The 24,318-nt window shown below is 35.1% G+C and overlaps 1 protein-coding gene across 3 annotated transcripts in view; it reads right to left on the bottom strand.

The window, feature by feature from the left end:
• The window catches only part of LOC111423610 (ATP-binding cassette sub-family G member 8), a 28,185-nt gene extending 6,630 nt beyond the window's left edge, over positions 1 to 21,555 (bottom strand). The window contains exons 1-5 of one of the 3 annotated variants that reach the window (XM_023056878.2): positions 21,321 to 21,555; positions 1,320 to 1,472; positions 700 to 831; positions 395 to 532; positions 147 to 300 (exon numbers count right to left, since the gene is read on the bottom strand). In XM_023056878.2, coding sequence (XP_022912646.2) covers positions 147 to 300; positions 395 to 532; positions 700 to 831; positions 1,320 to 1,462 — 567 coding nt within the window. In that variant the 5' untranslated portion in view covers positions 1,463 to 1,472; positions 21,321 to 21,555. Of the gene's footprint in view, positions 1 to 146; positions 301 to 394; positions 533 to 699; positions 832 to 1,319; positions 1,473 to 1,534; positions 1,618 to 21,320 lie in introns of those variants that run through there. The other 2 variants (XM_071193930.1, XM_071193931.1) reach the window with 2 other exon arrangements.
• Positions 21,556 to 24,318: the final 2,763 nt, after the last annotated feature.

Raw genomic sequence — 24,318 nt, 5'->3', positions numbered from 1 at the left:
AAACTACTGGTACTTTAAAGTACCGTCGAGACACAAAGGGTTAAAATAGAGAGGTATACGGAAATAATTAAGTCATGTAATTATTACTAAGTTTAGTAGGTCAACGAAAGATGACGAAGCTTGTTATTATGACCCGGATGAATTACCTTATGGGTGTGGTACGAATGGTGTACGTTTTGCATTCTAAAATCAGGATCGGACCTGTACTTCCTGCTGTTTTTGTAATTGGTCGTTTCATTATCCGAACTGTCGTAACCGGAACTACCATCCCTTGGCCCTCTACTTCCTGCTTTCGACGCTCTGTCAACACAAAATGTATTTTTTTAATCGATTACCGTATACAAGTTTTATTGCAATCTAGTCAAGCGTTTAATAGGCGGATGCACCAAATTACCTGGTGGCGGTGTTTCTGGACGTTGTATTTCGAAAATGCTGGGGTGTGCCTGAACGGTGAGAACCATTTTGGTTTGGTGGGAACACTCGGGGTAATCCGAATTTTAAGTATGTGTACATATTGGAACCGAGAGCTGATCTAGAAGAGTTAAAAAAAAAACTGGAATGTTATTGGATTGGAGGTTATTTTGTTGTTATGGTTGGTACGTATGCTTGGTTCGAGTGGGACTAACTTGCGTGTCTTAGTTAAATCGGTTGGAACAGCCGTTAAGTATATTTGCAATTATGTGCACAAGTGCTACTTACTTCGGACCGTACCGTGGATGCGAAAGTATGGATTGCACGGTGGTATCGCGCAGTTGAAAGTTTCCGTATGGCAGCGGACTTTTGTCTGTTGAACCAAGAGCGCTATCGGTAAAATCCGAGTTTAAATTTTGCCTACAAATTAAAAAATAATTAATCAACAAAATTTTATTGATTAAAAAATTGTTAACATGTTAAAGAACTAACAGTTTTATAACTCGTTCAATAAATTGCATCCTACTATACTTAAACGGATTTAATGTTGGGGAATAAGTGGCGGTATTGTCCACCGTCTAACAGATGTTGTCGCCGTGTTTAACATTATTGTATCATGAGTCAACCGACTTCGTAGACAATCCTAGCTATACACAGTCAGCTGGAGAGGCCGTCTTAATATTACGGTACTCGACTTCGTTCCAATATCAAGTAATTATCCTGCACCTATGTCGTGACATGCTGAAAATCACGCGGCCGTAAAATAAAATGCTGATGGGGTGTACTCAGAAAATACAACATGCATTTCCGTACGGCTGATTTTCTAACTAAATATACACTTGAAAATGATACCGTGTAATGTAAAAGTAAGCAAGCTAATATTGGACGATAAGATTATAGGCAATCACCTGTAAATAGACCACGCGTGCAAATCTTCACTGGCTGTTCCTGAAAACGCCCTGGATTCCGGATTTGATGGAACAGAGTATTTACGTTCCATCTCGAATCCTTGCGAGCCCCCACCCTGCGATGGAGTCCTACTCCTAACCATGATTTATTGTCTGTAACGAAAAAAAAATTGTAACATTAGATTTCTCTTTAAAAAATAACAAGACATAACAACCAATTCAAATCCTATAACACGGAAGTAAGTAAGTAATAGCCATTGCCCCGCCTTGGCCGAGGTACGTGGAATCTCGACTGAAAGGTTAGAATGCCGTCCCACAGTCCCAACCTCTCCTGGAATAGGCAGTTAACGTCTCGTTCGCTAATCTCATCTTGCGTATACGCGGTCTGTAACAATAAAGATACGGAGGGCCGTGATGCAATAACGGCAATGGCCCGCAGATAACGAACGCTGCTTCGGTACTTAACTTTTAGTTGGGCTCATAAGAAATCAGAACTCGTTACCAGGGCGTTTTAAAATCGAAATGACAGGGCATTTGCATTAGAGCGCCATTCCGCGTACCGACACACTGATTGCTGCACGAAGCAGCAGGATTTTAATGAGTACCACTAGTATGAATTATACACTGGGACGGTTGGTTGCGCACCTTTGTTATTTTTTAATACTGCTTTGCATATACGAGATATCAACTTGAAGAGACTAATTTAATTCATTTACAACTATATTTGAAAGCAACCAATTTATTTAACAAATACGTTCCGAAATAATTTTCCTTAAAATACCATCGTCAGTTAATTGGAGTTGGCAACGGAACCTATTCAAGCCTCATTGTGCAACATAAAAAAGAGAAAAGTGATCGCGATACGCAAATGAGAACGTGTGCCGTGCTGGAGCATGTTACACCTTCATCATCGCAATTAAAAATGTGCGAAAGAGCGCGCTCAAATGGTAATTACCAAGCTGCACGCACATCACGAATAAGAAAAGGCTTCGCCACAGAGAAATGTAAATCGTTTGAGTGACGTTGGGCGTCTTCTTTCCGGGGGTGGATCATTCCCATGGGTCTTGTATTTACCGAGACTACGTCTTCGGTAACAGTAAAAACCGCCACGTCGTTCGACTTGACATGTGTTCCAATCGTCCCGTCGTATCGTAATGTCGGCATTGAACCTGACGGCAGTTGGAGAGCTTTGGAGAGCTTCATTCTCAGGCGTAACATTACACCATTGTCGTGTTTTTCCTCTCGCCAACGACGACGAACGGTCACTTGTCAATCTTTTTTTATCTTTTTGCAATTTATCGAAGGCATGTCGTTTTTCTGAGAAGGTGTCACCGCAAATGTGCACGTGGACTGGGTTATAGTGATTGAGTTGATTCAAGATAATGGTATTGAAACTGTATATCTAATTACTATTGATTTTTCAATAATTTCTAGAGTTACATTTCGCCGTTGTTTATGATAATTTTTTATAATTAATTTAAAAAAAACGTTATTTATTACGTTGTTGTTCTTTTTTATTGTATTATACTGTTTATCAGATTAAAATATATCAATATTGTACAATAGCGGACGACTTTGATTCACCGAAAAAGTTTATTTCTCTTCCCGTGTCGAATCTATTGGTAAGTACACGTGAGAATCTGAATCTGATTTATGATTTGCCATTGGACATCGAAAAACAGTTCCCGTGCGGTTATTATAAACATTTCGAAAAAAAAATATTAGAAAGATCGCTTCAGAAATGTATCCTACAACCGTATAATGCTCTGATGCGGAAGATACCGGACACCCTGTATAGTTAAAGGATATGAAGATCGATTTAACCTGTCAAATTCTGTTGTACTTAATATTTTATTATAATGATGTTGTGATTTCTGACAAGGTGTAAATAGCGAAATTTTGTTCATAAAATTAGTAATTGTAAATAGTCTAGTATTACAATGGAAAAGTGCTGCTCTGGCAGAGTATTTTGCGATTCCTCCTTTGGTGGTTGGTAACATAACTAGGCAGAGTACTATTAATGAAATCCTTGCATCTACCAATGTGCTTTTCTTTTCATTCAGCTTGGTTACAGATGCTGAGGTCCGGGATGGTTTAACTTACTCCAAGTCCACTAATGTCGGTGCAGATGGTATTGGACTTTGGACTCAGATTCCTCTTACCCATTCTGGATATAGTTATTACTCCCCTAACTCATATTTTCAACTGTTCTTTTGAACAATCTATATTTCCGTCAATCTGGCGAATCACCCATATTATTCCTAACCCAAAAATTAAATCTCCATCCCATGTTGGTGACTTTCGATCCATTTCTATTATATCTACGTTGTCAAAACCTGGACAGAGGAGTTTAATTGATTAACAAGTTCCAGTCTGGTTTTCGTGAAGGGCATGATACAGCACAGATTAAGATCACCGGTGATATTAGATCTGCTTGTGATAAGCGTTGTGTTACCTTGCTAGTATTACTTGATTTTAGTAAGAGTTCCAGTCCTACCTTTCCTATCGATCTTTACGTGTCCGCGTGGAATCTGTACTCTCTTCTGCTATTGACATCAAATGTGGAGTTCCCCAGGGCAGTGTGCTGGGTTCTTTGCTCTTCTCAATTTTCAAAAATAGTATTAGTGATGGTATCTCGTTTGTTTGCTTCTCTAGTCTGCCTTTCATCTATCGTTTGCTGCACTCTTTTGTGTCTATTTCCTTCCTTGTAGTAACTGACTGTCGATCCGTTACATAATTCAAATATGCTCATTCGCTCAGTTTTATTAGCACATCATTTAGTATTACATTTTTTGGTAGCCATAATTATTTATTTAAAATTACATTTACACTGTTATCAGTTGGGTGTCTTGGAAGATATCGCTTATATTGTTATGAATGTATATATTTATGTAAATATTTGTTTTTGAGGCAATAAACATTATTATTATTATGAAAAGTCTAAACGTCAAGAATATACGTGGAAATACACTGGCCAAACTCTAAACTTCAACAAAATGTTTGGAATAGCACTGGAAAAGTATAAACAACAAGAATATGTCTGGAACTACACTTGGCTAAACTCTAAACTGCAAGAAAATGTTTGGAACTTCGCTGGCCAAATACTAACTTACAAGGAAATGTCTAAATATACACTGGCAAGAGTCTAAATAGCAGTTCAAAACGTAGAATTGCATTGGCCAAACTCTAAATTACAAGAAAATGTCTGGAACTACGCTGGTCAAATTCTAAACTGCAAGGAAATGTCTAAATGTATACTGGGAAGAGTCTAAACAACAAATTTAAGTGTAAAATTGCTTTGGAGAAACTTTAAACTCCAGGAGAATGTGAAAAAACTCCAAATTGCTAGATATCTTTATACAAGTTAAAAGAATACTGGACACACATTGCCCAAAATAAATTAATGCCCTAAATCTTCGTCTTGATCTTCGTTAAAAATCATTTTATTCAAAGGATTTATGTCGAAAGTAGGAATGTTTAATATCTATTAACGCTTCCTCAAGAATGCGTATTAAACTGGTTTCTAGGTGATGTCATAGATAAATATGTGTTGATTATGTATTCCAAAACCTCGAAATTTGCGTGTATTATAAAATAACATTGAATATTATAACGTTGAAATAACTTAAAATATAGCGACATCTTTGCAACCTAACTAAAAAACTTTATTATAAACAGCCCAGTTTAGTTCCACTAAATTTGTGCTAAATATTATGATGGTACCCATATAATAGATAATTATTAAGATTATTACTAATAATTTTAACTTGTTACATCTTTAGCGGAACTTTTTAACGGTACTTTGAATGAATACCTTTGAAGATGAAGATTATTTTAAAATTTAACGCTTATTTGATTATTTATTATTTATATAATTATTTAGAACGCCACATTTAGAATTTCACACATAATATTCCACAGTACTTTTTCTTATGATTTTCTGCCGGATAAAACCGGTATTGTTGAGTAATTGATATTTAATCTTTTCTAAATAAACAATATTCACGCGAGTTTTATTGTTCGCCCGGAAGTACATCTCCTTCTTCCTTTGTCTTGGAACGCTTGCTGAATAATTAACGCGGATGATGGTACGCGACTTACGGAAAGGTCAGAGATAGACGTCATAGATTAGTCATTGAGTGTCGCCGCAATGGCGTAAACGAAAGAAAATGTAAGAAGAAGACCTTGAGGAGGTTGATGACTGGTTACTGACTCAAGAACGGCAGCAGCAACGGCGGCAGCCAGCGGTTGCCATTCGGCAATAAAATGTTCACGAAGTAGTAGGTGGTTGCTCGAACTCGTATGGAGGCAACCAACGTTCCAAAATTGGAAGTGGAATTACCGCGGTGAACGTTTTATGCACTAGCCTGAATGGAATAAAGAAAAACGATACGCCGGAGGGAGGGCAGCACCAATTGGATTTTTGATTGGGACTCTCCCAAGTCATTGTTGGCCTCGATATATCGTGATGATCTTATGGTCTACGACCAACAGGATTAAAATCATGCGTGGTTACATTACAAATTTTTTTGGAAGTCTGACCTTTAATCACCAATACTATCGGAGAAATCTATCTAAACCAGGAACTGTTAAATGTAAATTTATGCCTTCTAGGTTAAATTAATTTCACTTCAACCCAGTTCAATCACCTTAACCTACGGCGCCAAGTCGGCAGTAATAAATTTAGTCGCGCTACTAATCCTGCTTTGACGTTATCATCATGATAAATAAAAAGAATCGGAACCCGATCGATCTAAAACTAAATCATGGAGTTGCAAGGTTGCAATTGAGTCTCTGATTACAGTATGTCTCGGTTCTATTTTTGCAACTGCCCATTACGTAGGTTGAGGGTGATATCATCCTAATAAGGTATGTAATGACACCGTAGTAATCAAACTGCTCATCTTCAAGCCCGTTATTCACCTTTGATTGATATTAATTGGACGAATCCCACGTTCGAATACGGCAACATTGTAAGGAATCTTTTCTAAGAGAAGCCATTAGGGCGCATACGCAAGTTTACGACGATAATTAAAATACCACGGATGCTGGCTCTTAAGATTAGCGTTAAGTGTTTAAATAAATTACCCTAGTTTTTGTATATTTCGCATACAATCACCTCACTGAAATGGATTCGATTACAATGACGCGAAGTTCACGATTATTTGAATGTAGAACGAACTGTCCCACTTGAGCATCTGCTTCTTTCGTATTCCGTTGAGTAAAGTTGCAGAAAATCCGGTTGTCGTTTTTTTGGGCTGCTTACCACTTATGTCCAGTAAAAAAAAATACGGAGAAAGGTTGTTCATGCTCGTGATCTACGGAGTCCATTGAACCAACACCTGTTCACCTTTTCCTATGTTTGATGATATCCGAATAGTATTTGACCAACTTTCTATGTAACTAACTATTTTATCGAGGCGATAAATTGCATTACCGATATAAAAGAGAGAAATTTACGCCATCAATCAATGGTGACCATGCGTTAAATCATTAGCGCTTAAGGATTTAAAGATGAATTTAAGATTAATTTATGGAGGTGTGTTATTATCGGAGCAGATGTGAAGATCCAATAGACTCGGTGGTTGCAATTTTACATCTTACAAACAGGATAACAAGCTATTACGAGAGATACTTATAAGATTATTAGAAATCGCATGATACAGAATCTTGGTTCTATTATTTTCATCCGCTTTAGTTAACAGAAATAAATGAAAGTACTTTTCTTAATCGTTTCCTTTCGCTATCTACCTTTCTGTTTCATTCATATGTTATTCAATTTGCATCATTTAGAAAAAAATGACAAAGTGACCAATATTACCAAACTTTTTTTGATTATATGTAGGTGAGTAAAAGTAGAATTAACACTAGATCTAGAACTGGAATTATCCTAGAATATTTCTAGATTTAGATCTAATGTTAGTTGTAGTGATAGTGTTATCTATAGTTTTAGTTGTTATTGAGCGTTAAATTGTGCTATATTTTTATTGAACTAAAACTAGAACTAACACTAGACCTAGAACTAGAAAGATAGGAGGATTTAGCCGCACGTCTCTCAAGACGGCTAAATCCGAATGTTTCTAGTTCTCGGTCTAGTGTTACTTCTAGTTTTACATTAGCACTATCACTAGAACTAACACAAGACCTAGAACTAGAATCATTCGGATTTAGCCGCACGTCTCTCAAGACGGCTAAACTCGAACGTTTCTAGTTTTAGGTCTAGTGTTAGTTCTAGTTTTACACTAGTACTGTTACTATGTAGAACTAACACTATACCTAGAACTAGAATCATTTGGGTTTAGCGGCACGTCTCTAAAGACGGCTGAACCCAAATGATTCTAGTTCTAGGTCTAGTGTTAGTTCTAGTTTTACATGAGCACTATCACTAGAACTAACACAAGACCTAGAACTAGAATCATTCGGGTTTAGCCGTCTTGAGAGACGTGCGGCTAAATCCGAATGTTTCTAGTTCTCGGTCTAGTGTTACTTCTAGTTTTACATTAGCACTATCACTAGAACTAACACTAGACCTAGCACTAGAATCATTCGGATTTAGCCGTCTTGAGAGACGTGCGGCTAAATCCGAATGTTTCTAGTTCTCGGTCTAGTGTTACTTCTAGTTTTACATTAGCACTATCACTAAAACTAACACAAGACCTAGAACTAGAATCATTCGGATTTAGCCGCACGTCTCTCAAGACGACTAAACTCGAATGTTTCTAGTTTTAGGTCTAGTGTTAGTTCTAGTTTTACACTAGTACTGTTACTATGTAGAACTAACACTATACCTACAACTAGAATCATTTGGGTTTAGCGGCACGTCTCTAAAGACGGCTGAACCCAAATGATTCTAGTTCTAGGTCTAGTGTTAGTTCTAGTTTTACATGAGCACTATCACTAAAACTAACACAAGACCTAGAACTAGAATCATTCGGATTTAGCCGTCTTGAGAGACGTGCGGCTAAATCCAAATGTTTCTAGTTCTCGGTCTAGTGTTACTTCTAGTTTTACATTAGCACTATCACTAGAACTAACACTAGACCTAGCACTAGAATCATTCGGATTTAGCCGTCTTGAGAGACGTGCGGCTAAATCCGAATGTTTCTAGTTCTCGGTCTAGTGTTACTTCTAGTTTTACATTAGCACTATCACTAAAACTAACACAAGACCTAGAACTAGAATCATTCGGATTTAGCCGCACGTCTCTCAAGACGGCTAAACTCGAATGTTTCTAGTTTTAGGTCTAGTGTTAGTTCTAGTTTTACACTAGTACTGTTACTATGTAGAACTAACACTATACCTACAACTAGAATCATTTGGGTTTAGCGGCACGTCTCTAAAGACGGCTGAACCCAAATGATTCTAGTTCTAGGTCTAGTGTTACTTCTAGTTTTACATTAGCACTATCACTAGAACTAACACTAGACCTAGAACTAGAATCATTCGGATTTAGCCGTCTTGAGAGACGTGCGGCTAAATCCGAATGATCCTAGTTCTAGGTCTTGTGTTAGTTCTAGTGATAGTGCTAATGTAAAACTAGAAGTAACACTAGACCGAGAACTAGAAACATTCGGATTTAGCCGCACGTCTCTCAAGACGGCTAAACTCGAATGTTTCTAGTTTTAGGTCTAGTGTTAGTTCTAGTTTTACACTAGTACTGTTACTATGTAGAACTAACACTATACCTAGAACTAGAATCATTTGGGTTTAGCGGCACGTCTCTAAAGACGGCTGAACCCAAATGATTCTAGTTCTAGGTCTAGTGTTAGTTCTAGTTTTACATTGGCACTATGACTAGAACTAACATTAGACCCAAAACTAGAAACATTCGGCTTTAGCCGTCTTTAGAGACGTGCGGCTAAACCCAAATGATTCTAACACTAGACCTAGGTCTAGTGTTAGTTCTAGTTTTTATTTAGCGTTAGGTTGTTGTATATTTCTATTGAACTTAAACTAGAACTAGAGGTGTTTAAATCGTTCAAAGTTGTAGAGTTTCTTGCTGATAAAATTTAAAAACCAACGTCTCGCCCGGAGATTATTCCCGAACCTTGTAGCAGATTTAACATTTTATTCAATATATTTTTCATCCTCTTTTCTTATTTCAACGAATGTTTCTAGTTCTAGGTTCTAGTGATAGTGGTAGCTCAAATTTTTTTAACTACATTATACTTTATGATGTAAATGGGGTAACGATTATATTGCAGCAAAGAACTTTACATCCTGCTTAGAATAAGTGTATTACCAAGTTATTTCCTGCACACATTCACCTTTTCCTGCAATTGCACTTCCGCCTAAGTAAAAAATAACAACAGGTGAGAATTATAGGTTTAAGTTAAAATTTGATTTTAACTCGATTTTGTTAGATCCGAATTACAAAATTAGTTGATTAGTTTCCAAGCATTGTTTTTTAGCGATAATTTTGACTAATTTTAGTAATTTCTAACGTTTAACTTTCCGTTAAATGAATAAATCCTTGACTTAAATACCATTGCAGAACCAAAAGTAATTTGTGTAGAATTCCTCGTAACTTGACGTGATTATCAATCAAAAATCTAAAATTCCGAAGAGGTTGGTGTTGCTTCACTTTCTCGGCCACAAAACAACATCACAAAAGTGAAACTTTTATGTACTATTTGGCGATTACAAGACAATTACGTGTACTTTCGGTTTCGGGTTCACGCTTACTGATCGCATTAGAATTTTAGCTTGTTCAATCTGTTTCCAGCAAGCTTGTTTGTACATGATTCTCAAAGACGATATGGCACTGAGGTATTGTTCAACCATTAGTGATTAATCACACTTGTTTCCTGGAGGGCCAACAAAGAAACTTAATGGTCTCAATAAACGCAACCTTGAATCTTTGTATATTTTAACAATAGTATGACTAAAAGGAATTATGGTTGCTATAAAAATGTCGTTACGTCAAAGGTAATAAAATAACCTTTATTTAATTTAAAACTAGGACAAATAAGAAGTTGCCTACATAGTGTATTATTTTGTTTTGTTCGAATATTAATTATTTATACAAACCAATTTTTACAAATTAATTATACAAAACGAACAAAAATACATTTTTAAATCAAAAGAACATGAATCTCAGGGAAAACTAAATAAATCTAAACATAAAAGTTAGCCTAAATAAATACGTCTGTGCAAGAAAGAGGTAACTCGTTTAGAAGAGTGTTGTAGACAAAGCTTATACGCGTTTATTTTAAGAGTGTTTTTTAAGTTTGATTTTTAATCGCGATGGTTATAAAAATTAAAGAATGGTTTAAACGAGGAACAGGTATACGATTAAGTTCAAGAAAGTAACGTTTGATTACCGATAAAAGGAAATATGTTCACTTATCTTGTTTCTTTCTGGAGGTGTGACATGTCCGTTAAAAATGGTTCACTGACCTTGATCTTGAGGGATGGGTATTCTTCGGTATTAGAAGTTTAGGAATCTCGGAACATTTAGTTCTTGGGTCCTTCGGGAACAGGATGGAAAATTGTTAACTTTTACTTGATAAAGAAAATTGAGTTGTCAAAAAAAATTGTAAGTTCAGACATATTATAGGTTAGAAAATTTAAGGTTAATTTTACGTAGATTCGACAACGCTTGGCTCTAGTCAAATTTGAACTCTTCTCGGTGTCAATTTGCGCGGCCTTATATACCCTTTTTGGACAAAGGCATCTTGGATATCCAAATTTGTTTAAATCTGGGCTCTCTGATTGGTCGATTAAGTGGCGGGAATTATAAATTACACAGGTTGGCCAAAATAATTAATTTTTTTAAAGAAAATAACTATCAATTTTGAAAATATTCGAAATTATTAATAAACTTTAAATTTGATTAAGATTTTGTAATTTTGTTACTACTTTTTCGTTTTTTTAGATAAACGCGCTTTCGGGTGTCAATTTCCTTCGAGAAAGTCGTAATTTGATGTTGAAGTTTGAAAATGAAAAATTGGAATTTAGATATAAAAAATGATACCGAAATGGATGAAATTGCGGCCTATGGGTTAAATCGATACAATCTATCGATCTCGCATGGTTTTAGAATCTAAAATCGTCTGAAAAGTAGCCAAAATCAATATCTGTCAAAAATGTAAATGACAAGGTCAAATTTGAAGGTCAATGAATTACCTTTTTCTTGCACATCGCCCTAATTTTTTTAAATCTAAACGAAAATCATAACAAAACGTAACTACTTAGCCTAATCCATAAAACTAAATTTCTTAAATTTAATTAGTCTTTTTTCTGTTTCTTCGGAAACACGGATTTTATTACAATAGATAGTAAATAATCCATTTTTATAAATTTCACGCAAGAAATTGATTTTATAGATACCGTAATCAGCTTTCTACGAACATAATCATAAGAAAGATTATGATAATTAACTTTTGAAAAGCGTTTTATGGTTCGAAAGGTGGAATGTGTATGGATGGAAAAACATGAAAGAAACGAAGAGGCATTTAAAAAAACAGAAAGCGAAAAATGCGAGATCAATTAACACGGTTCGATATGAACGCAAAAGAAAGCGTGAACACCTCTTTTAAACATTTAGTATTTTAATCAAGTGTTTATAAAATGATTGATGAACGAATTTGAAATGACCGATATTTATTGTTTATGGTTGTATCTCAGTTTCTATTAAAAAAAAATTAAAGTTATTTGAAATAGTAAATGAGAATGTGTTGTTAAAAAAAACTGGATTTCGTGTGTTTAAATTCCTGAATAGTAATGAAGCTCGACAGGCGGGCGTGTTGGTTGAAATTGCACTATCTGTGGCCTACTCAAAAACCATTCTTTGAGAGTTTAATTACGTGCAAGATTTCACGAGAGGTGCGGCTTAACCTGGTCAAACCTGATCGAACTGTCCATCGAACGTGAGCTCACGTGCCAACGTTATGACGGTTGATTGTACTTTCAATTCACATGTGACCGATTGAAAATTGATGAATCAGATATAAAAACACATTTTGTGATTCATTTACTTTAACATTTTTATTACGTTTATTAAGTTTAACGTATAAGCCGCTTTCACCACATAAACTAAATTGTTAAAACCTATACCTGGCAGTTGAATACAATCATTAATAAACACCTGTGTTGTCTCGGTTAATATATTCAGCTATGCGAGTGATTCCTTGCATAGTGTATATGCAAATGATCTTCACGGATACACCGTGTCCCGATTTCTCATCAAAATACCATTAAAAGCTGGGTTTGTGGGTAGATTCCGCGTGTGCCGCCAAGGTCCCCACAAAGATTCTTAGCGTCGATAGTTTCGCCAGCACCTTATGATTACCGTCAATACATGAATAAAGTGCTGTCAATTAAGTATGAGTAAGTGCGAGTACGAAACAATCGTGCTGACAACATCTATAACAACTTAAACCGTTTAAAGCAAACGTGTAATTGGTTGTGGAGAAAGGGCTCCTTTTATTTCAATCGATGCAGCATCAGTTTTAAACCGTTACGTCAACGCAAACATATGATTCGGTCCATTCATGTAGTGAGCGTTTTTTAACCAAATAATAACAAAATTCCGGGCAAGTAGAGGTCAAGCCGTGAAATCCATTGGTAAAATACGATACAGCAAACTAAACAGTTTTACGTTATCGTTAATCCGTCAACTTTCTAAATCCGCAATCCTGGTCGCGCCAAATAGCATCATCCGATTGATCGTTTTGTAGAATCGTTCAGCTTTTTATGGAAAACGGGACCAACGAAGAGGAAGAAATCAGATCATTAGATAAAAACACTTCAAGAGAAGAAAATCTAACAAGTCCACTTTTTTGTTGGTAATTAACTGTTTAAAGTTAACTATCATTTTCTTCATTTCAAGTGAAGTTTCTGAGTGTAATTTCTACTTTCTTTGAGAACGATTTCTAATCTTAACAAACTTTTTTGTGATTTTTTGGATTTGGACATCGAGGATTCGAAAGAAACCTCACACAAGACCATATCAACTCTCATTATCAACATATCGGCGGACGAAAACTCGGTTTAGATAAATAGAGAAAAGACCAAACTTTCCAACCGTGTGCTTAGTTTTTCGCTATCTTTCTAGATAACGAAGATATGGGCCCGAGAGATAAGTAGAAATATAAGGGAAAAAGTTTGTTGCTAGGCCTAAAAATGATTGTGCAAACGTGTGATTGAGATGTGTTATATACCGTTGAAAAGAGCAGAAAATTCCCCATAAGATGAATATAGTTCTAGAGTTTTCCCCCTGTCAAATAAGAAAGTTATTAGTGCAAGAAATATTTGCGTGTTTTCATCGGTAGGGGCTTTTTCAGGTGCGTTTTTCTTACAGACGCTGATAGATATTAGTGGACGAAAACTCGGAATAAGATAGTCCAAGGTCAGCTCTTTCCGAATATATAAACCATTTATTGAATTTCCTTCTAATAACGCCTGCACAAGACGTGAAATTTAGTATATTATGAGGTAATTTGAATGCAGTGCGATGTTTCTTATTTTTTTTTGCTCTCATTATCAACATATCGGCGGACGATAACTCGGTTTAGATAGATAGAGAAGATAGAGAAAAGACCAAGCTTTCCAACCGCGTGCTTAGTTTTTCCCTATCTTTCTAGATAACGAAGATATGGGCCCGAGAAATAGGTAGAAATATAAGGGAAAAAGTTTGTTGCTGGGCCTAAAAATGATTGTGCAAACGTGTGATTGAGATGTGTTATATACCGTTCAAAAGAGCAGAAAATTTCCCATAAGATGAATATGGTTCTAGAGTTTTCTCCTTGTCAAATAGGAAAGTTATTAGTGCAAGAAATATTTGCGTGTTTTCATCGGTAGGGGCTTTTTCAGGTGCGTTTTTCTTACAGACACTGATAGATATTAGTGGACGAAAACTTGGAATAAGATAGTCCAAAGTCAGCTCTTTCCGAATATGTAAACCATTTGTTGAATTTCCTTCTGATAACGGCTGCACAAGGCTGTGAAATTTAGTAATTATGAGGTAATTGGAATGCAGTGCGACGTTTCTTATTTCTTTTTGCTCTTATTATCAACATATCGGCGGACGAAAACTCGGTTTAGATAGATAGAGAAAAGACCAAGCTTTCCAACCGTGTGCTTAGTTTTTCGCTACTTTTCTAGATAACGAAGATATGGGCCCGAGAGATAAGTAGAAAAAAATAAGGAAAAAGTTTGTTGCTGGGCCTAAAAATGTTTGTACAAATGTGTGATTGAGATGTGTTATATACCGTTGAAAAGAGCAGAAAATTTCCCATAAAATGAATATGGTTCTAGAGTTTTCTCCTTGTCAAATAGGAAAGTTATTAGTGCAAGAAATATTTGCGTGTTTTCATCGGTAGGGGTTTTTTCAGGTGCGTTTTTCTTACAGACGCTGATAGATATTAGTGGACGAAAACTTGGAATAAAATAGTCCAAGGTCAGCTCTTTCCGAATATGTAAACCATTTGTTGAATTTCCTTCTGATAACGGCTGCACAAGACGTGAAATTTAGTATATTATGAGGTAATTTGAATGCAGTGCGATGTTTCTTATTTTTTTTTGCTCTCATTATCAACATATCGGCGGACGAAATCTCGGTTTAGATAGATAGAGAAGATAGAGAAAAGACCAAGCTTTCCAACCGTGCACTTAGTTTTTCGCTATCTTTCTAGATAACGAAGATATGGGCCCGAGAGATAAGTAGAAATATAAGGGAAAAAGTTTGTTGCTGGGCTGAAAAACGATTGTGCAAACGTGTGATTGAGATGTGTTATATACCGTTGAAAAGAGCAGAAAATTTCCCATAAAATGAATATGGTTCTAGAGTTTTCTCCCTGTCAAATAGGAAAGTTATTAGTGCAAGATATATTTGCGTGTTTTCATCGGTAGGGGCTTTTTCAGGTGCGTTTTTCTTACAGACGCTGATAGATATTAGTGGACGAAAACTTGGAATAAGATAGTCCAAGGTCAGCTCTTTCCGAATATATAAACCATTTGTTGAATTTCTTTCTGATAACGCCTGCACAAGACGTGAAATTTAGTATATTATGAGGTAATTTGAATGCAGTGCGATGTTTCTTATTTTTTTTGCTTTCATTATCAACATATCGGCGGACGATAACTCGGTTTAGATAGATAGAGAAGATAGAGAAAAGACCAAGCTTTCCAACCGCGTGCTTATTTTTTCCCTATCTTTCTAGATAACGAAGATATGGGCCCGAGAGATAAGTAGAAATATAAGGGAAAAAGTTTGTTGCTGGGCCTAAAAATTATTGTGCAAACGTGTGATGGGGATGTGTTATATACCGTTGAAAAGAGCAGAAAATTTCCCATAAGATGAATATAGTTCTAGAGTTTTCTCCCTGTCAAATAAGAAAGTTATTAGTGCAAGAAATATTTGCGTGTTTTCATCGGTAGGGGCTTTTTCAGGTGCGTTTTTCTTACAGACGCTGATAGATATTAGTGGACGAAAACTCGGAATAAGATAGTCCAAGGTCAGCTCTTTCCGAATATATAAACCATTTATTGAATTTCCTTCTAATAACGCCTGCACAAGACGTGAAATTTAGTATATTATGAGGTAATTTGAATGCAGTGCGATGTTTCTTATTTTTTTTTGCTCTCATTATCAACATATCGGCGGACGATAACTCGGTTTAGATAGATAGAGAAGATAGAGAAAAGACCAAGCTTTCCAACCGCGTGCTTAGTTTTTCGCTATCTTTCTAGATAACGAAGATATGGGCCCGAGAGATAAGTAGAAATATAAGGGAAAAAGTTTGTTGCTAGGCCTAAAAATGATTGTGCAAACGTGTGATTGAGATGTGTTATATACCGTTGAAAAGAGCAGAAAATTCCCCATAAGATGAATATAGTTCTAGAGTTTTCCCCCTGTCAAATAAGAAAGTTATTAGTTCAAGAAATATTTGCGTGTTTTCATCGGTAGGGGCTTTTTCAGGTGCGTTTTTCTTACAGACGCTGATAGATATTAGTGGACGAAAACTCGGAATAAGATAGTCCAAGGTCAGCTCTTTCCGAATATATAAACCATTTATTGAATTTCCTTCTAATAACGCCTGCACAAGACGTGAAATTTAGTATATTATGAGGTAATTTGAATGCAGTGCGATGTTTCTTATTTTTTTTTGCTCTCATTATCAACATATCGGCGGACGATAACTCGGTTTAGATAGATAGAGAAGATAGAGAAAAGACCAAGCTTTCCAACCGCGTGCTTAGTTTTTCCCTATCTTTCTAGATAACGAAGATATGGGCCCGAGAAATAGGTAGAAATATAAGGGAAAAAGTTTGTTGCTGGGCCTAAAAATGATTGTGCAAACGTGTGATTGAGATGTGTTATATATCGTTGAAAAGAGCAGAAAATTTCCCATAAAATGAATATGGTTCTAGAGTTTTCTCCTTGTCAAATAGGAAAGTTATTAGTGCAAGATATATTTGCGTGTTTTCATCGGTAGGGGCTTTTTCAGGTGCGTTTTTCTTACAGACGCTGATAGATATTAGTGGACGAAAACTTGGCATAAGATAGTCCAAGGTCAGCTCTTGCCGAATATGTAAACCATTTGTTGAATTTCCTTCTGATAACGGCTGCACAAGACGTGAAATTTAGTATATTATGAGGTAATTTGAATGCAGTGCGATGTTTCTTATTTTTTTTTGCTCTCATTATCAACATATCGGCGGACGATAACTCGGTTTAGATAGATAGAGAAGATAGAGAAAAGACCAAGCTTTCCAACCGCGTGCTTATTTTTTCCCTATCTTTCTAGATAACGAAGATATGGGCCCGAGAAATAGGTAGAAATATAAGGGAAAAAGTTTGTTGCTGGGCCTAAAAATAATTGTGCAAACGTGTGATTGAGATGTGTTATATACCGTTGAAAAGAGCAGAAAATTTCCCATAAGATGAATATAGTTCTAGAGTTTTCTCCCTGTCAAATAAGAAAGTTATTAGTGCAAGAAATATTTGCGTGTTTTCATCGGTAGGGGCTTTTTCAGGTGCTTTTTCTTACAGACGCTGATAGATATTAGTGGACGAAAACTTGGAATATGATAGTCCAAGGTCAGCTCTTTCCGAATATATAAACCATTTGTTGAATTTCCTTCTGATAACGGCTGCACAAGACGTAAAATTTAGTATATTATGAGGTAATTTGAATGCAGTGCGATGTTTTTTATTTTTTTTGCTCTTATTATCAACATATCGGCGGACGAAAACTCGGTTTAGATAGATAGAGAAAAGACCAAGCTTTCCAACCGTGTGCTTAGTTTTTCGCTATCTTTCTAGATAACGAAGATATAGGCCCGAGAAATAGGGACTCACAGATTCAACGTTTTTTTTTTGAATAGAACGTTATTATTAAGACGGAATAGGAAGAGAGAAAAATTCAAAGAGATTAATAAAACCATGGACATCAACATCTCAAGGGAAGTGAAGAATTGGCAATTACAGGATTAAGGCCTATAATATGTGGAAGAAAAAGGAGGAAGTATTGTGTACCAAACCCATTGTATATAGATAAAATTGAAAGTGTAAATTTGCAGCAATAAAATGAAACCTAGATTAATGATCAAGTACGAGAACTTTAAATCTACACGCAATTCATTAATTATTATGTATTCAATTACTTAATGTTATTATAATTTCGAAATCTGATCGTGATTGCGCAATTTATGTAGATTTTATTTATAATGTAACTCGGTTTACTTTAGAGATATATTTTCGATTGGTTTAACATTCTAAAATATATCAAGCTTTAAGGTACAATTAAATTTATCATGAAAGGTATAAAATTGAATTGATACAAAAAAAAACCTAAACAATAAAAGTGATGAGTGAATACCATTGTTAAGAATACTATGAATTTACAAAGAAGTTTTGTTTCTAGACAACGCCTGATTCTTCAAGGTTATCGTGGTATACAAAACAGAAATTCATAGCAATAAAGGCTTTTATTATTTTATCATCAACCATATGGCGAATAAATTTACCTTCAACCTCATCTGCCATCTGATCGAAAAAAAATGAAACTCGCTCGAGTTCTAATTAATTTTCAAAAGTATCTACTTAAATGATCAATATTGAGAATGACCACATGCTATTATGTAGTATTCTAGTTTATAGGTACATTGTCGACATAGATATGCAATTAATGTAGGGCTGAACACTTCCGCAATTGCATTTCTATTGCTTTTTGAAGAAACACCTGATCCCCTTAGGCTGAGTTAACGTCATGACTTGGTTATACCTCCTGCAGCATTTCACCATTTACAAGTAGAAATACCAGAAATACTACGTGTATTGCAGCTTGTCAGATATATTTTTAGCCGTTGCCGAACATTTTTTATTTTTTTGGTTAACGTCGCGACAATACGCTGCAATGTCCGGCGACTCTCTTATCTGCCAAGAAAAGACGAGGATTTATGCTTATCCATATTGCAAGAGGTGTGTGGAATGTAAAATGAGAAAAACCCGCCCCGACCAAAAGCGATAAATCTGGGCGTTTAAACTATCCAGTGAATTTACGACATGGAAGTTGTGTCATGGATATTAGGTTTGTTTCGTCCAGTGCACCAGCGATAATGGGTCGTAAGTAGACAGACTCGGGTTGAATAGGAGCACGAAGAAGGTCTCATGTATTATGCATTTATGGACGACTTGCAAAACTTCCAAGTCAAACGCGATTATGGTATGATTTATGAGAGTGGAAAGTGAGTGTTGAATATTGAATAAGAAGCAACTTTACAAAACATCTTTTCTAAACTATTTTTAAAACATTCAAAACAATATTGTAATAATGTCCGCTTTCACATCAAAATGACCTCTTTTAATTTTTTTTATGGCTTAATAACTTCATTGTATCAGCATTTCGTATACTTTGAAACTATAATTACGCGAATTCTATGACAAAAAGATTGTGACTTTTTTAGTGTTTCGTTTGGAGTTAGAAAAATTTATATTTACAACTTGCACGCTAACTTGAATAAATAATGCAATGTGAGAGAATGCACCATATTATAATCATTTTCCCACAACGAGATCGGGTCAACAACTTTAGCGAGTGGAGTAAGAAATTACTAATTATTTATTACTAAGTAAAAGCTGAGTATTTTTATTATGTAAAGTGATTATTAATGCTTAAATATAGTTAAGGTCTTATGATGTAATGAAACAATTTTATGAGATTACCGTTAACCCGAACAAAATTATTTGCACGGCGTTTTGGATTTTAACGACCTCTCCGTCCAATGTAACTCGGTGAAAGGAACCAAAACCGTAACTTAACTATAACCGTAAATTCATCCCGAGTATTTGCAAAACGTTTAATGCTAAATTAAATGAAAATATCGTGATGTAATACTTATAGGTATTTAAGTAATCTGTTTGCGCGTACTTAACTAAGGAATAATAGCTTTTATCGTCTTTTCTAACGTTTATATCTCTATTACACGCGTTCAGAAAAACTATTACGTTGTGTCGTCGTTATAATAACTCACCGACAACGGTTAGCACCAGGTGAACAAAAAAAAATAAAACGAGGACCGTTACACGTCTTCCTTTAAAAGAACCTGTTGGTGTTAATTTAAAGACCCGCTTGTAGTTTTTCACACCAAATATCGTCGAACTATTAGGTTGTTGTAACATCATTTAACACGATTCTTTTTATGTAGGTTACGAAATTAGATGCTGAAATTCAAACTTATTAACTATATTTAACATTATGTTAATGTTATTTAAAAAATTGCTGCTGCAAATTTAATATTACAACATTTTTGAGCAATTTTGCTTCATTTAGACAACTTTTAATCATTTATGACAAGTTTAAAATTGTTTCGCATGATGTAAAATTAAGTTTAGACAACTCCTAATCGTTTCTGACAGATTTAAAATGATGTTTCAAATAATTTTGAAACAATTTTAATTAATTTGAGATTAAGGCAATATAGATATCCAGTGGAATTACACAAATTATTGGAGATTTTACCGCAACTAAGAGATAATTTCAGAGATAGTTCCAGATCAACAAAATGACTAATTCGAACAATCCAATTTAGTGTAAAGTTTAATTTAGAGATAGCTACTCTTAAGATGGCAATGGCAAAAACAGAAGGTTACCAAAGTCCAATTTAACAGTTTGTTGTATCGTCTAATAAATTCTCGGCAATATTACAGAATAAGAACACTTTAGCAACCGTAATTATTGTTTCTTCATCTCAATTCTTGCGTAATTACGGACGTAGCCCGTTTATAGAAGTGAACGGGTTAACGAGAAAGACGTTACAAATTTAATTGCCGCTAATTTTCCAAAAGTGGACAACAAAAAAAGGAGTAGTTACGTATTGCCGCCGTCAAATCGCACAATGCGTTATTACGAAGTGGAGGAATTTTAATTGAAGCAGCAGCAGCCCGTTCGCAATGACCAAGTTGCGAAACGAAGAGAAAGCTCCTCTCTGATAACACCAAACCGATACGCGTTTTCCTCTGCGTAATCGACGCATAAACTAGTTTTTCCAATAATAATTTTTATATATTAAATGAAAAAGAAAATCGTTATAAATATAAAAGTCCTATTAAAAACTAAAATACATAATATTATAACAAATTTGACCTCGATTTATTTATTTATTGTCCATGACATTGATAATCAAGCGTATATATATGGGTATAATCAACCTGCTATATGGGTATTTATCTAAATTTAGGTTTATTGTGGAACTAACCGAATTAAAATGATTGTTAATTCAAAAACAAAAGAGATATAAAATCAAACAAAAATTGGTCGTTTAAATAACGGGTTTTGTAACAATGCTGTGAAATAAATATAATAAGTAATCTTTTAGCAGGGCAAGGAATTCTGGGTCAAATAACAGGAATAAATTCGGTTACTTAAAGTTCCCAGAAGTACTCAAAACCCGTCGCGAGGCTACCTCCTCTCACCAACAGTGTTAAAAAGTGGAGATATTAACGGTAGATCAGAACAAAAACTTTAAAAAACATTGAAAGTATTATTGACTTACCAAATCATCATAACCGGCGAAAAATATTTAATTAGTTGTCTTCCGTGACGCACTTTATTTTATCTTCTTAATTTAGAGATTTATTAAGGCACTTAAAAATTTTGACAAAATCGGATTAAAATTAAAATAATGATATAGAAATAATAATGTTTTTAGTCAAAATTGGTAAAATTTTGGAAAAAACTTGACCACCTTCTACTTAGGTGGCGTTGTACACTGCCTCCCGATAGCAACTGTTGTGTATAGCGTATTTGACATGAAAAAAGAATCCCCTACCAACCGTAAAACGTAAAACGCACTAAACAGGTGTTTATTTGTAACATAACTCGAAATAAAACATTTTAAAAACATTTATCACTTTTAAAAAATTATTTATACGTAACATACAAGATATTTATAAAAATTAACATAATGTTTTTAGTATTAATACGTTTTATGGAGCTTCTTCGTTTATGTTGGTAATTATCGAACGTTCGAATCGACCTCGAGTACAATCAGGTGCAAAAGTTTGACGGGCTATACTATAGCATTGTTTTGTAATTCTGATCAGTTATTGCATTTTTCGCGACCAAGGACGATGTCGTTTGTTTATAGACGCGTAAATCAGTACGTAGCGTTGGATGCGCAACAAACAATGATGATGTAATTTACGTGATCGCTCATTGTTGAATAAAACATAGTCCCGTGGGATCAGAACAAACTTGTCGCCACGATTTACAAATCACCCAATTTATACGATTGTTGTTGCGAATATTCATCGAAGCTTAGGAATCGTTTTCCATAGTTTTCATAAATTGAGATTTTGAATGAGTTAGAAGTTAATTTATGTTTGATATTAACCAGAATGTGTTAATGATTACTCAAAAAGTATATTTTTCTGCCTGTATTTCCCTAAGGTCTCATCCTGCATTGAGTTTCTGACATATTTATTATTTATGCTAATAATCCAAAAACGTTGTTTGGAGACCAACTTAATATTTTCACTAATTTATATTATCCCATGCCTATCTTGGTGTTCAAATCACCCAGCATTGATTTGTAGTAGCAGGACAAAATTTCTGGCTTATTTTTGGGCATTGTCCTGAAGCCGACCATGTCATCCCACTAACACCCAAGACTCTTATATTTAATCCAGTATCCAGTATCAGTAGGTACTGTCAAATGCCAAATGAAACTAATAATAGACTCATCAGTACTAAATTAAAAGTAGCTATAATGATTATAATTATTAGTGACTCCCTTGGGCCTGTCTCGCACAGCAAAGTTTTTCAAAACAAGGTTTTATATTACAAATAGCCACTCTCAGTTCTTTGATCTATATTCAGTCGAGTCCTATATTTTGTCTTTAAAGCAGCCACCGCAGAAAATCCGGCTTCACAAAGGTAAGATGTTGAAAATGGCAATAATATACGAAATGCTCTTGTTTTCAGTGGAGAAAATGCATCATCCACTCCTGCCCAAAATTCAAAGAGAGTTTTATTACTAAATTCTCTCTATTACTAAATTTCGCCCCTTGCAGTAAAGTGTATGAAGATTTCTTCTTCTGCAGTTGAGAGACCTTCGTGAGTAGTTCGAACCCACTCGTAACTTGCTACCAATTTGTCGTCAGCAAGAAAATACTTTTCAAAATTCTGTGCCAACATGGCTAAATGACTTTCTATTGTTACAAAAACAACTGTCACATACTGTTCTTCTTCCTTGCATGTTTTGACACACTCATTCACATTTGCAAACATTTCTAGTTTTTTTTGTTTCACATTTCTGCTCCAACTCCTAATTTCTACGGAATGCACTAACTTTATCACTGCTATCCAACATATGTATGTTTGCTCCTTGGAGTTGTAGATTCAGGGTATTTAATTTCTCGAATATATAACCAATTTCATCACAAATAAAGCATCTCGAAACTTTTTGGCTTCCAGGTGGTTTTCCTCTTCTAGAAAAGTGGCAATTTCCTCTTTTAACTCATAAACACGTTGTAGAAATTTCCCACGCGATGCCAGAGCCTTTCTGTGGATCATGCAATATGTGCAGTCACATTGCGGAGATTTTTGTTTCACAAGTGCTTGTACGCTTTGGAATCTTCCACACATTGGTGCATATTCCAACGGAATTCTTCCACTCTATGTTTGCCTCATTAATAAAATCATTTAAAATATCAAACAAAGCGAGTGCTGTTGCTTTGTGTTCTCTACGTATGCAGAAAAGTAGTTCTTCTACTACCGATATACGCTCACAAAATCAGACATAGGCAATTAAATGAGCGTCTTTATTGCTATCTGTTGCCTCGTCAAGCTGAATCGAAAACAATTTGTCACACAACTTTTCAAGAAGCTCATTCTGTACATCTTCGGCTATATCACCAATTCGGCAGACAAGTATAATTTGAAAGAGGTATGAATTGTAATTGTTTGGCAAAATTATCTCTAAACATAGTTTCTACAATCTCCATCGCAACTGGCAGAATAAGGTCTTCACCAATGGTGTGAGGCCTTTTATATCTAGCTATTTTATATGATAGTTTGTAAGAGGCAAGTAAAACTTTATAGTTCACAAACAAAGTTTTTTTGAAGAATGATATTTGCTCTTCATATACAGGGTGGTTCAGTTTTTAATCGAGAAACTTTACTGGGATATAGTACTTGCCAAAATAACACAAATTTTTTATATAAACATAGGGTCGCAATTCTTTTGTTTTCGAGCTATGAGCGATCAAAGTTGAGAAAAAAATTTACATTTTGTTTTGTATTTCGGCTGCAAGTAAACCGTAGAATTTGAAACTTTGTACGTATGTACTACTGGTTAAGAACTTATTTTCAACCATACCTTAAACTTCCCCAGCGCCCTCTTAGGGGATGAAATTCACTACCCCCTTGTTTTTTTTATAACAACTTTTTAACGCTATGGAATATGAACATAAAAAAATATGGGTTGTAAAGCTCACTCTTTAGTGGTACTTTTTTGTCTCTTTAGTATTTTCCTTAAAGTTAATAGTTTC

Source organism: Onthophagus taurus, chromosome 2, assembly GCF_036711975.1.
Source record: "Onthophagus taurus isolate NC chromosome 2, IU_Otau_3.0, whole genome shotgun sequence".
Taxonomy (NCBI): Eukaryota; Metazoa; Arthropoda; class Insecta; order Coleoptera; family Scarabaeidae; genus Onthophagus; species Onthophagus taurus.
Note: the sequence above shows the minus strand (reverse complement) of the source record. Positions and strands in the feature narration are given on the sequence as shown.